Genomic DNA, 13986 nt, shown 5'->3' on the forward strand with positions numbered 1-13986 from the left:
TAATAAATGCGAATATATAAACCTGTCCTTAAGAAGTGGTGGTGGAGTGAGTTCAAATACTGACTTAACTGTGATATAGGAAGTGCAGTTTGCAAGAAAGAATAACAAGCTTCTGACATACAGTGGACAGTTTTAACTGAGCATTGTTTTGTAAAGGAAGGTCTGGACAGCTTTGAGGAATCTTGGCACTGATAACAGAGCAGTTGTCACAGTACAGCTGATTTGCAACATGTTTGTTTTCACAGACTTAATTTTTGCTTTTGATCACCATGGATGCTAGTCACTAAAGCTAAAGTCACTACTGCAGCATGTATGGTAGACACTGATTGGAGCAAACCCAAAATTATTATTGGTGAAACCTTTGAAGCTGAAAGGTGATTAATTCTTCTCAGAGGAAGGTTGCATTCTTCACTTGGAAGTGAGAGTGATGGTCCCCGTAGGCTGGGACTTCCAGCATTAAGTGATAAAATATGCGTGGGTATTAGGTGTACTGAGAAAAACAGTCAGAGTCTGGGTACTTGTATTATACTTTCTTCTTTTTATTCCAGTGCAAAAAGCTGTAGTTTAAGAAATCATGTTGATATACGTATGATATCTTACATGGTGCTTTGGAAAGTACAGGCTCTCAAAATGCAAAATGATCTGGAATAGACTACTGTAGAGGAAAACACTTAAATACTTTTTTTTAACAATGAAGAAAAAAAATCAGTTGTATGTACAAGCTCTTTCTTAACTGCATAGTAAAATGATGTTTAAATGAATATTATATTTAGTAACTAGTCTGGCTGCTTTGTTCTTTGTCATTATGTTAAGAATTCATTTTAGCAAGAGACTAACTTAAGTACAAACACTCAGGTTTGGCAATGGTTAGGTCAAAACATTTAAGTCTTTAATTAGATGGAATGGAGGCAAAAAATTTACATGAGTGAAGAAAAAGATCTGTCAGCTGAACTTAATTTTACAAAATGCAGCTGAATTCCTTCATGTTAATTTTTAATGGTACTTCAGAAAGGAGGGTAGCACTTCAGTCAGGGGTCTGACAAGCTTGTCATTTGCAAATAAATCAAAAGACAGTCATTATAACAGCAAGAACCAGTGAATGATGTAGTTTTGTCATTCTTGGATGGGCCTGACACTCAAGTCCTCTATTAGAAATGAATGTATTCAAGAGGCTCTGCATTAAGAACACAAACAATTAAGGGCACTTCAGATGCTTTGCTAAGAGCTGCCATAGAGCTAGGAGGGCTTTCATGAGAGATGCAGGCTTCTACAGTCTGCTTTAGCAAGGAGTCAAAGAACATGGCCAATCAGTCATGTTTCTCTATGCTCGAGCAGCTTTCTGCAAAATGTTGTTTGTTGACTCATTCTTCTGACTGCCCTATATGTCCCAAGATCAGCAGTTAATAATAGCGATGTTGCATTGGGAGGCCTCTAGAAGTAACTGATAAGTACCCTACTTTTAAGACTTTCAAATGCATGAGCCCCAAATCTTGAATATATAGCTTACTGTAATGCCACCGATTACTGATGTTTAGACTTGATTAAGGAAGCTTTCCTGGACTCCTTCAAAATAGGTGTTTGCTTTCAAGAGTGAATGAATATATATATATACACACACACGTATACTCGAAGATATTTCATCTTGAAAGGTGAATCTGTGTTGCCTCTTGAACAACTGGTTTTATATTTAAAGTAAGTTCCTTTTTCTCAGTTCTGAAAACAACCTCTTGCAACTCCTGATGGGCAAGAGTAGGTGAATTGTACATTAAAACCTAACTTTCACAACTCACTAGAGAAAAAACAACATTTCTTAATATGTTTTTGAGTAAGAATTTTTTTTACTAAACACTTGAGCACAGTAAACAGGAGGCATATAAAATATCACGGTTAAATAATTTTAAGTACCTTAATTGTGTGTGGCAAATGGGACTAGCAGGCAGACTGCCTCTTAAATGCAAGCAGATTTTTGTTATGAAGCATAGAATAGTCTTTTCAGTTTACTTTCAGTGTAAATATCTCAACTGGCACTTGTGACAGAAGCAACAAATCTCAAAATAAACTTATTTATGGAATATGCATTTAAATTTACCAAGCACTGTTGATGAATATTAACGATGCTGTTCACTTAACGGTCATCAGTGATGCCCTGCTTTGGTAAAGACAAACTCAGAAGGACACATTTTTTTCAGTTCTGATATTAAGTTGGGTATGATAGTACTGGGGATAATAATTTTAAAGTAAGGTTGACTGTGAAAGGGGAAAAATTGATTATGCCCACTTTTATTAGAATTTTTTTTTTTAAAAATCTTATCAACCTGTGTTGGGACTGGTAATTATCACATGATGTTGAGTTTTCTTGTCTTACTGTGTGCTGTCCTGTATGCTATGTTAGTAGTGAAGCTCATATATTTGATCCTGTCCAGTAAAACCCAATGACATGGACAACTTGCATATTTTATGGACTGTACTGAAAATAGATCTATCTTTTTCTTACAGCTATAAGGATACTTATTTCAGTATTACAGTAAAGGGACACTTATGTAGGCCATTCAGGCCAAAGAACTTCTCAGTAGAAACCAAATGAGTTTTTATTTTGCTCTCATCACCTGCTATGTTTAATCCTGGCTTCTATTCTGAAAACCAAGGTGATCCCATTGGTCTAAGGCAATTAACTTCTTGGACCCTAAACGTCTCAGCTAAACATCAGCCAAGTAGACTGGGAGCCAACAGACTTTTTTTTCATAGCTGACATACCTTGCTTTATGGAGACACATACTAGGTATGTGGAAAAATGCCCTTTGGTACATAGATTCTCAAGAGTTGTGTGCTGGTGTTTGTGTTGGGGTTTTTTTTGCTCTTGATAACAGCCATTGAAAGTACCAACAGATTTGGTAATAGTTAAGTCTGATAACTTAGAATAGTTAAACTGGTTGCTTCCTTGTATAGCCTTTGCTGATATACATGTAGTACTAAGGGTCATGCACGGAATGGTGGGTATTCTGTGGTTGTGGCCCAAGTGAAACAGAAGCAGATTGCTGTGGTACTTACTGTGTGAAACAGTAGCTGTTTCTATTCAGAACAGAGGTCTGTTCCCCTTGTTGCGAGGTAAGAAAGGTTAGCTGTAAAGCAGCTGTCATTTCATTGCCCTTATTGAAGGGGAACCTTTTTGTCCTAAGCAGAAACCATCCCAGAACTGCTCTGGAGACTCTTCTGTCTGCAGAACTTTATGGTGGATGTATCAAATGCCAGACTTTGGTTAGGTGGAGAACTTCAGCTTATGTCAGAGAGAGATGGTGTTTTACAAATCTCAGTGCTATCAAGTATTTCCCCTGTGTCTCTCGGAGGTGGGAAAAGAGGTGTTAAAGCTTGCCAGTTGTATTTAGATCCCAAATCACCTGTCTGTTGAGACAAAAGCAGAGGCTGGCTTTTGTATCCTGATTACTGCTTCACTCATATATAAGGATCAGCATATCACAGTGTCTTAAAAAACTCAGGATGATGGGAGGGCTCAGGGAAAGTCTCAGCAGAATGGTTACCAATGTTTTCATCTGACTTCTTTGAAAGAGTTTATCTTTACTCAGGTTTATGTATGTCCTTCATGGAAGGCCTAATGATTTTCAGCAGGGATCTCTTTATTTCTTGTGTCTTAAAACAAAACCCCCAAGAAATAGCTGTATGGATTAATGATATGGCAGAGTGAAAAAAGCTGTTCAGAATGTCCTGTATGTAGGCTGTGTTCACATGTGGACGCTAATTTTGTTTTTTTGCCACTGTGCTACAGTGACTGCAGGAGGTGTTTTTAAGGAAAACTAGGAGTTGTGCAAATACCTTGGGGATTAATTATAATGGTAGTTCTGAATAGGTTCTGTATGGGTCTGAAAAGCTGTAAGCAGGGGTAAAACTGTGTAATGAGAGAAGATCACTGTACCCCACCAGAAATCCCATGCTCAAGTTGACATGCCATAAGTGGGAGATACATCAAGCTATTGAAAAGTGGGACTCAAACACTTTGTCCTGCTGTCTTCTCTGCTGCTTTTAGCGAAGGATTGTTCTGTTCTCTGCTGGTTCCTAGCCTTATTGTTCTCCTGTTACTCATGGTTTCACTAATTTGCTGTTATTGACTATCACATTTTCTAATCTGATTCTTTTTCTTGTCTGCATTATTTTAATTCTCTCTCAATATGGAAATCTTGAAGTCTGTATCTTTTGTCTCCATTCTGCCTCACTTCTGTTTTGGTATTTCTTTTGTACTCCTTATGGTGTGTTTCTGTCAGCAAAAATTAATTTTACCTTTGGATAGGCAGATAAAATTGATCATGAAAGAAACGTTTTTCTTCTATGCCTGTCACCATCATTTTATGCTGTTTAATAATTTGAGTAATAAATCTATCTTTTGAAAAGCTTTATTTTGGACTTAATGGATTTCAAAAATGCTCCACTTGTTAATGAGCTATGTACAAGGACCAGATTTGTGCCTAAACATGTATTCAGATTAGGTGCTTTAGACATGGCAGATGTCCTAGAGTAGCTAACTAAATCTCTGTCCTCATCTGGGTTTATATGTATATTAGCTGTTTTTGTATGCCAGTAGTATGAAGATGTGGATTTCTGTTACTTTCTTCACCATGTGAAGTTAATGTAATCCTGTACACTAGTTAATATATGGCAAAAAAAAGCACTAAAACACAGTTTTAATCAAACTACTTTTCCTTTATAGACAGAAATCGCCAAGAGATTGAACACAATTTGTGCACAAGTCATCCCGTTTTTGTCTCAGGAAGTAAGTAAAACTGTTCATCTGTTAAAGTGCAATTATGTTGCCTTTCTGTTTGCAAATTAGCTAGTTTTAAGATGTTAATTTTATCACAATACACAAGTGTAAGGAACATCTGTTATAGTTGAAGTGTGCAAACCCCCTGCTAATTTGGTCTAACAAATCTTAAGTTCAAACTAGTGACAATGGCTCAGCCTATTTCATTGCCTGAGGAGAGTGGGAGTCTGTAAAATATTGGCAATGCAACAAAATGCTTTCATTTCTAATCGTGGTGATTGGTTATTTGATATTCAGTTGTCAAATGTGAATCTAGTGAAATAAGCATGCTTATCTTGTCTACATAATTTATATCAAGTTTATATTTTGATATAAATTATAAAATTACAATTAATATAATGAATAGTTAGCTCACATTCAAAACAGTGTTTAATGTTACAAACCTGCATGTGGTCTGCATGATTGTGATTGTAGCATATTGTGGGCAGCTGCTGTTAGATTTTGAAGCCTGTTATTTTGGATAAGCCTTGCCAAACTTTACAGTTTACAAAGAGTGTTTGTAGTTCTCGTTAAGTGAAGCACTTGTCCATATTTGAAATTTCAGTAGGTTTTGCTGTGTAGGCACAAAATATATATGTGTTAAAAGTGACACTAATGTGAAGTTGACATTATTGTCCTGTCAACTCAATTAGAACCTAATTATTCATTTGCCAGAAAATCAATACTGAAGGGGGAATAGATGAGCTTGCTGCCTTCAGGGCTCTTGCTTGCTTTTGAATAGGTAAGAAACTGGGCACTTTTACCTGTGTAAGATGTCTTGTAATATGTAGCCTGGGCTTCTGCAGATGAACCAGTTATTCATGTGTTTGTGATCCTGGTTTGATTTGGTGTGATCAATACCTTAACACAAATTTTTCCCCATACCCTTTCTTCTTTTAAAAGCATCAGCAGCAAGTGGCCCAAGCTGTAGAACGTGCCAAACAAGTGACCATGGCTGAACTGAATGCCATCATCGGGGTACGTGGCCTTCCAGGTCTACCTCCTACAGTGTGTATAACTTGCTTTCATATCTTACTGCTTTGCTATTTACACTTAGTGCTTTGATATCTAATGCTTTGTGATACCTGGTGTTGCTGAAGTGTTTGCCTTACTTCACACAGTTTTTAGTAGGGATAATGTTAATAGTTTACTTTGCTAGTACGTAGTTTTGTGCAGTGATGCTGTGTGTAACGAAACCTTCCCTGCAAGATATATAATGATGCTTGTTTATTTGTAGGCATTGGATGTCAGTTGATGTAGTTACCTTTGCCTCATGCTTTTTGTGACATTTGGGTTCTTGGAGCCTGTACAACTATTCATTCTTCTTTCTTTCCTTTTCTTGTGAATCTTTCATGAATTTTAAATTAGCAAACTACTGAAAAGAAACTTCACTTGCTTTTGAAGTAGTATTAATTGTCTGACACAGTGTTCTCATAGCCTTTCACTAAGTATGTGCTAAATATGCTGAAATAAGTTAATACTACTTGCTTGTGACTGGTTGTCAATCACAAGTCATTTGCTTTGTATTAATGAACTTTTTGAACCATACATTTCTTCCACTGTATGAGTTCATGTCCCCTGCCACTAAGTCTAGAATATTTCTCATGTTTTCTGCCCTTCCAGACTAAGTGAAAGAAGTAGCTGAAACAAGAACTCGTCCTTTCTGATTTTATTCATATGTGAGCGCCTTGAGCAGATTCAAATTACTCACTTATCAATTTATGTTAATTGCTTGTGAGAAGATGCCCTGCTGGTCTTTATAGTTCCCTCAGACACTTTGTAATGATAATTAGACATGCTGCTGTACGGATTAACAGTGCCATAGTCCAATGACATCTACAGACAATGGAACCAGTTAATCCATCTGTGCTTAAAATTACATCCCAACTGGAGATGGAAGAAAAAAAAAAAGAGTGAGGGAGGATTAAAAGAATGAGCCTCAGCTTGAAAACCCTCCTTTCATCAGTTTCTCAATTGCAGATCTGCAGTCGGTTTGCCTGTGGTAAGCTGTTGGCAGTCAATTAGGTGAAATAAACTGGGAGGGTGACCTTCATTTCCTTTTAATAGCTTTTCCTCCCTGAAATGGGGAGCTTCAGTGGATTTTCAGCTTAAATTTTATTCAAGCTGCTTTATTACACTTGACAGATTAGCTTTGCATAAACATACCCCCCCCCCCTTAAAATCTGTGCTGTTTTTCCCTTCGTATCAAATTTTGACTGTTACTTAGTTGATTTACTAATCACATCTTAGAAACCCACACAATTACATCTGTATTTGTCACAATCTTCTCTATGTTTTGCTTGTGTAATGAATTACTTTATGAATACCTGATTTGATCTTTGAAATACAACACATGTACATTTGTGGTATTTGATTAACAAAGATTAGAGAACTGTACTTTCTTGCATTTTAAAAAATGAATTACTTTAGGATGAAAATAGAATGGAAACCTCTTTTTAATGAACTAGTTTTAAAGAAAAAAATATGCAGTAAATAGAAATATGTATTGGAACATATTTTAAAACATTCTTACTGGATGTAGAATAGTGCTATTTAGCCAAACCAAATTTTGCTATCTCTAGCATGTCATGTACCGCTTTTTAAAGTTGGCACAATAGTCTTAAAAGCAATAGGATCTATTAAGTATCGTGTGCAGTTAAGAACTTCTCTTTTGGGGGTGGGAAGAGGAACCTGTTTGGAAGCAGGAATAGAACCCTCCATGTTTTTTCCTTTTAAATTATCAAAGATTCACTAGAAGAGATACTTTTTCTTCTGTCTTCTGAAAGACTGCTGAATGATTCCATACAAATCCAAAACTGTGAATGAGGAAATTAACTTGTTGGGCACAAAATTTCTTGGACTGTGTAGATGCATGCATATACATAATGCTAAAATTAGATGTACGTTCCAGTGATCTTTTACAGTCTACATGATCAATAATTATCTTGTGCCACACAATGAATTTCATGCTTTGACATATGCTTGATTTTGTTTGAAAGGGATGGTGTATATCCTGGAAAAACTGAATAGCATAAAATTGGGTTGACAATTCGGTGGACCTTTGCTCCCCCTCACTGAGCACGCAGCATGTCAAGCCCTCTCCCCAGAGGGGGAACACACATCAGAAGCCTGTCTGTTCCTACAAGCGGCAGCTGCACTGAGAGTGAGCACAGCCCAGTTTGATAGCAGCTGTCGGTATTGTTCAGGGACATGACTTGGTGTAAAGAACAATGGAAGGGCCATGCTGTTAAAGTGCAGTGTCTTTCAAGATAAGAAAAGAAATAGTAATTTAACGGTTTAGACACCTATTATGAGCATGAAAGATCATGCAACTCCTTTTCAGAATGCAAATAGGCTCGACCAATCTGTAACGGTAGAAGATGCAACCGAGTAGCTTCTGGAGTCATACTACCAAGGATACTTATGTACAATAAATTTTGAGGGTATGAGGAAACTTTAATTTTCTTAGCTGATGTTCACTTGTGTAGTTTCTTTTGATTAGATAAAAGTCTGCATTTCTGCTGGGGTTTGACACACGCGCACGCACACACACGCACACACACACACTCCTCCGCCCCTTCTCTTTTTGTACGTAACTGTTGCCTGACGCTGAATGATTCAAGACCTTCCCAATTGGCTTGCCTGACTTACAGCAGTTACTGTTGCTGCTGGCCTTTTTGAAATACAAGATGATTTGGAACTATATTTATTTTATACTTTTTTTTATTTCCAGTTGAGAAAGTGGAAGCCTATTAAAGGACAGACTGTGAGGGTAGGGATTTGTAATCTTATGGGACAGAGATTTTTCAGAGAATTTGCCTACGAAGTCAAAAGTGAGGCTTTGTAATCTGTATATTGAGCATATACAAAAGTGAATGAATGAATTTGACAGATTTAGAAAAAAAGGTAATAATAGTTAGACTCTATGGGTTTGTAAGAAATAAATGCTAATCCTCTGTGTTGATTAAAAGTTCTTACTTCAGGAAAGAACTGTGGATGACATGTAGTTATTAACAGTCCTACCTCTGATCTTATACTTTTTGTGAATGTTCTTGAAGGCCTTAACTTCCAGCTGTGGGCTAGCAGAGTGGCTAAACAACCTCTTTGCTGATTTTTTTTTTAATGGCACAGTTTAATATTTATTATATTAAAGTTGAATGAAGTAGCAATTTTGCTAGATAGGTAATAAAAAAACCAGAAACCTTTGACTTAAATGCATCCATTAACTCCTTGACACTGCTGCAGCTCTTTGGGTTTAAGGGAGAAAAGGGAGAATCGATTATGGTATGAAGAACATAAGTAATTATCATTGTTTAACTTGAAGATGTGGGGTTTTTTGTTTGTTGTTTTTGTTTGGTTTTTTTTGTGAGAGATATGGTTTGGCTGGAAAATCAAAGGTACACAAAGTTCATGCTAGGAAGCATAAGAGATGGTTAAATGGGTCTATCTAGATGTAAACAATGCAAAATTTGTTAGATTTACTTTCAAATTAATAAATTGGGTAGAGTACGCAAATACATAAATAGGAAATAAAAGTAGCAAACTGGAATCTTTCAGCATTGCACCGGGTAGCCAGGTATGTCTTATTTTGCCTTTTGAGGTGGATTGCTAATGGTTCTGTGAAATGTATATCTTTTGGATTTGACAGTACTCTTGAGACAGATTGAGTTGTAGGCCTCGGAGAGGCCTCTCCACTGTTGCATGAGGTGATTGGCTAAAGGATTAGCAAGATGTGGGATTATTTTTTCTTTCTTGGCTGTGGTTGCCAGCTATCTCTGGGATTGTAGTGTGTGAAGCTTAAGAGGATGAGGTTAACCTCTTGAGGGTTTATTCTTATGAGTGTGTAGTTAATCCTTAGAAAGCCTATAAATAACTAGGCTGTATGTTTCATTATAAAATAGAAATACAGACTAGGGCAGAAATGAATGCAGAACTTAGTGGAAGGGAAGAGCTAAGCAGCTGTAGCATTACTTCAGATCCTCCTCAGCCATGATCTGTATTATGTGTAGAGGGAGGGGAAATTGCCTAGTTCTTTTAAATAAAATGAGATCTAGTGAGCACAAGACACTGTGTACTCACTCCTAACATAAACTAGCTAACCTCGTGTCTAAATTACTGAACTCTGGCAATAGGAACTCTATTGTGTGGCAACATGCTGGCTTATTCGTCATATTTTGTTCTTTTAAAAAAACATAGATATGTTAATTACATGGTAGGATTCTGTCATGGTAGGTGCTTTCAGAATACAAAGGCTCCAGACTTGTAAACTTAAGTTTAAATTAGATTGCAAGGGAAGGTATTTGTCAGCATGACAATTGGTATTCTCAAAATACCAGTCCCCAAACAATGGTTAGATTTTTATTGTTAGTGCCACTAAGTTTTGAGGAAAAAATGAGAGCATTATTGATGCGTATTTGTAGCTTGTCCTACAAAACAGACAACCTGGGAGAAGGTGTGTGAAATGTGAATGAAGAGATAGTGTTAACCAAACTTGGTTTCCACTTGACACCCCCACCCCCGTGCCCTTCCTTACACATTTTGTGCACTCTGAACTGCTGGGGAAATGGAGAACCTTGGAGCAGCAATATAGAGGAGAGTAGTATCAAAATGAGACAATAAGATGTCTTCAGTCATGCTGAAGAGAGGAAAACTGCATTCAAAAGTCAAATGTAATTTAGTTGCAACCCAGACCTCACTTACCTTGCAAAGTTTCACATGTGGGTGGGTAGAAAAGTTGCATCTTGGATCTTGGGCAGAAAGAAAGGCAGAAGATCTTTAGGTGGCTCTTATTTAGATCTAGTCTCTAAGTTACAAGTCAAAGGTGAGACGAAGTATATGGTTACGGATTTGTGAAGCTAAACAGGTTTCAAGAAAGAAGTGAAAGGGAGATGATTGGGAAAAAAAATGTGGGTAGCTAGACATCAAACCTGAAGATAAGCAGCTACTGTGAATGCAGAGAGAAGGTAGACTGATGAGATGAGCATGTGAGGTACCAGTGGTGAGCTGGTACCACTTGCTGGAGTACTGTCTACTGAGCAGATTCTGGGGATGTGGGATGTGCATGTTGAATGGTGTAGAGATGTAAGTTGGTCTGTTTTGCAGCAGGAGAGAGGTGCAAGTGGGATGGATAGGAAAACCTGTGTATGTGGCAGTAGTAAACAGAAGACTAGACAAGTCAATGGAGAATGTGGTTTCAGGAAGGGTTAGGTAGATAGAAGCAGAGGAAATTGATATGGCAGAAGAGACAATTTCTTCTTTTTGTGATCTTGGTTCTAAATGACTCTGTTAGACTGGTTTGGAAGGAACAGTTTTGGTGGAATGGAAAGGACCAAAATTTAGTCAAAATACTGGAATAGTACAGTTAAATGCAAGGATTTACAGAAAGTGTGTTCAGTGAGCTTTAATAATGAGACTACGGAAGGGCTACCAGAAGGGCAAAATGGGGGTTAGGGATGAGTTTGCCTTTGAAAATGGTTGAGGCAGAGGAGCAGAAATACATATATATTTCCTTGGCACAGAAAGGTAGGTTATTTAATCCTGGTGGAAAGGATTGCTTCCTCTAGAGACATTTAAAGCATATGCAGACAGAATAGTTTTCCATGTTTGAAGATAGTTTTTGTGAATATTCACTTTTTGCCAAAGCTATCAAGGAAGTAAAAGGAGGCAAACTGAAGTGATGAGCGTACCTTCTTCCCCCTTACAAACATCTGCTTTGTGTTCATAGTTGAAATGAGACAAGTGGAGTAGGTGAGGAGTCTGTAGGCTGAGATAAAAATGTGATGTGACCTTCAGTGCTTCTCCTGAATGAAGTCTGAGATATGGTAGGTTTGGAGGAGGAAGGAGTTGGAGGGGAAGAATTAATCAGTTGGCTCAGAAAAAAGAGAAATGCAGCTGGGACTGATGCACATGAGATGAAATCAAATGCAAAGTTAGTTGAGTAAGGGTGAAGCAAAGCATGGTCTTGGAGTTGTCCTTCAACGTAAGTAAGAATAGAGAAAGGCATCAGGCGTTTACATGCTGAATGATGTAGGGTTGTAAACTGGACTACTTCATGGTAGGAGGGAAGGGTGCAAAAACTGAAGCATACAGATCTGAAACGCACTAAGGTTAGGTTCTGAGAAGCAAACACTGATAAACTGAAGTGAACTGCCAGTGTGCCAGTGGGAGTGGTGTGCACTGCACTGGCAAAATGTACCTGTAAGTGGGCAACTGTGGCAAAGATGGAGTCACTGGGGGTAGGAAAGCACAGAGAGGTAAGCGCAAAGGGGCTGGAAGAAGGTGCAGGGGGACGCAAGTACTGTAAACGTTAAACTAGAGATGTACAAGAAAACAGCAACCCCCGATGTTTTTCATGGGGGAAGAGCAAGGCAAACTGTTGGGACAGGGGGCTGTGTGGGAGGACTGGAACAGAAGGGAGAGAAGCTTGCTTTCCTTGTTCTTGTACAAAGCGAGGCTAGCATAGGCATTTAGGATAACTTAAGGAAATATTAAAGGCAGGGCAAAGACACAGTTTGGGGGGCAGTTTGCTGCAACTTTTCAGTATGCTGAAGAGTTTGTATCAATTACAGGATTCCTGGTATCTGGTAACTGCATTATTCCAAAGTTGCATCTTGTATAACACTTATTTTCTGTGAACGTCCAGTACTGTTTTGAAAGGTGCTGGCTAACTGTAGCTCTTTAAATACTTACAAACAGTAGTATTGAGGTGGTAAAAGCAAGGATTAGCAAAAGTGGATTGCTCAAATGCATGTTAAGAAGCGATTCTCATTTGTAGGTGGAAGTAGTTACAGAATGTGTCGGGGAATTTCAAAGAATCTGGTCTGTGGCTTGGAACAGTAAATAAAAATCCATGTAATGCTTTTCTCATGACTCTCATATTTTTCATTCCTTGATATCTCTGAAATGTTGTAGTTAGAAGTAGCTAGGACAAAAGAGTGAAGAGTGTAGTTTAAAATATATTCAACTTAAGGATTTTAATTTAGCAAAAAGCCTTTCTGCTCCATCATCACTATCTTCATCTACAGCCAGATTTAAATTTCTGGAGACTGAAAGAGGCTGCAAGAAAACTAAATACTTAAGATAATCACATGTCAGTAATAAAACCTCCTAGATTAATATCTTTAAGTCATTTCCAAGTTGGAGCATGCTTGAACTAGTTGGTTTTGGCTGCTGTCAGCAGGACCATGCTTTTGAAGTGCTGCTGCACAGCAACGGTGTGCTAACAGTAGCTAATAAGACAAAAATGTAGATTAGAGATTAGAAGGTGAGTACTAGTAGGAATTTATGGTTGCCACAGAAAAAAACTGTGCTGGCAGTTTCTGCAAACTGGAAGTACTGTTTGCTGACAGCTACATTCTAGTGACTTAAGGCTTGCATCTGAGTCTTCAGAGAAAGCAGTATCTAGTGGACCAAAATTAAAGAAAAGCTTTGGCTTTGAACTGACTTACTCTTGACAGTGATCAGAAGAATGTAACTGGTTTCAGAAAACCAGCCTTTGTCTTGTCTGGATCAAGAGAATTTAAGGTTGTCTTCTGTGGTTTTTGGATTGTGGTTTTGAACTTGCTACTTTCCTTTAGAGTCAGGAAGTCCTCTGAAGACATGTTTTCCTGCACAAGCATAATTTTTTCAGCTTTTACTCTGACTCTTCCCATCCACTCCCTCCTGCCCTATGACATCTGTCCTCTATTGTTGCATAGTCTTTTTTCTCCAATGCAGCTTCAGCTTTGCTGTTTGTCCATTATTTCTTAAGAATTTAGCCTAAGGAAAAAAACCCACAACATTATGTAATCTAAGGAAAAAACCCACAACCATTATTAATACTAGGACCCTTAGAACTTGCTCTTCTGACTTGTTTCTATTTCCTTTTTTTGCTATAAACTGTTTAAGACAGCAACTGTACTTAAGGCAGCCCTGTAACACCTATAAACAGATTATATATACAAACACACAAAAGAACTTCTACGTTCTTATATGAAAGTATAAACAAGCAATATATGTGATGTAATTATATGAGAGTATATGTAGTATATAACTGTTAATGATATATTATGATATAAATTACATCATTTTATATATTTGATACATAAAATGCTGTATGTGTGTATGTACATATAAGGTTATGCTAGCAAAAAGGCTTCTGCAGTTCATAGGCTGCTTGTTGTGTTGCCAGCATAGCT

At 37.6% G+C, this 13986-nt stretch overlaps 1 protein-coding gene across 8 annotated transcripts in view; it reads left to right on the plus strand.

Moving 5' to 3' along the window:
- Window positions 1–13986, plus strand: part of LOC101918121 (transducin-like enhancer protein 1) — a 160685-nt gene that overhangs the window by 18732 nt on the left and 127967 nt on the right. For 6 of the 8 annotated variants that reach the window (XR_008744951.1, XR_008744952.1, XM_055791726.1 and 3 more), the window contains exons 5-6: window positions 4718–4780; window positions 5714–5818. Coding sequence is in view for 6 of the 8 variants with exons in the window: in XM_055791726.1 (XP_055647701.1) it covers window positions 4718–4780; window positions 5714–5818 (168 nt within the window). In the remaining 2 variants the exon portion in view is untranslated. The remainder of the gene's footprint in view (window positions 1–4717; window positions 4781–5713; window positions 5819–13986) is intronic. The other 2 variants (XM_055791730.1, XM_055791731.1) reach the window with 1 other exon arrangement.

This window comes from Falco peregrinus, chromosome Z, assembly GCF_023634155.1.
Source record: "Falco peregrinus isolate bFalPer1 chromosome Z, bFalPer1.pri, whole genome shotgun sequence".
NCBI lineage: Eukaryota > Metazoa > Chordata > Aves > Falconiformes > Falconidae > Falco > Falco peregrinus.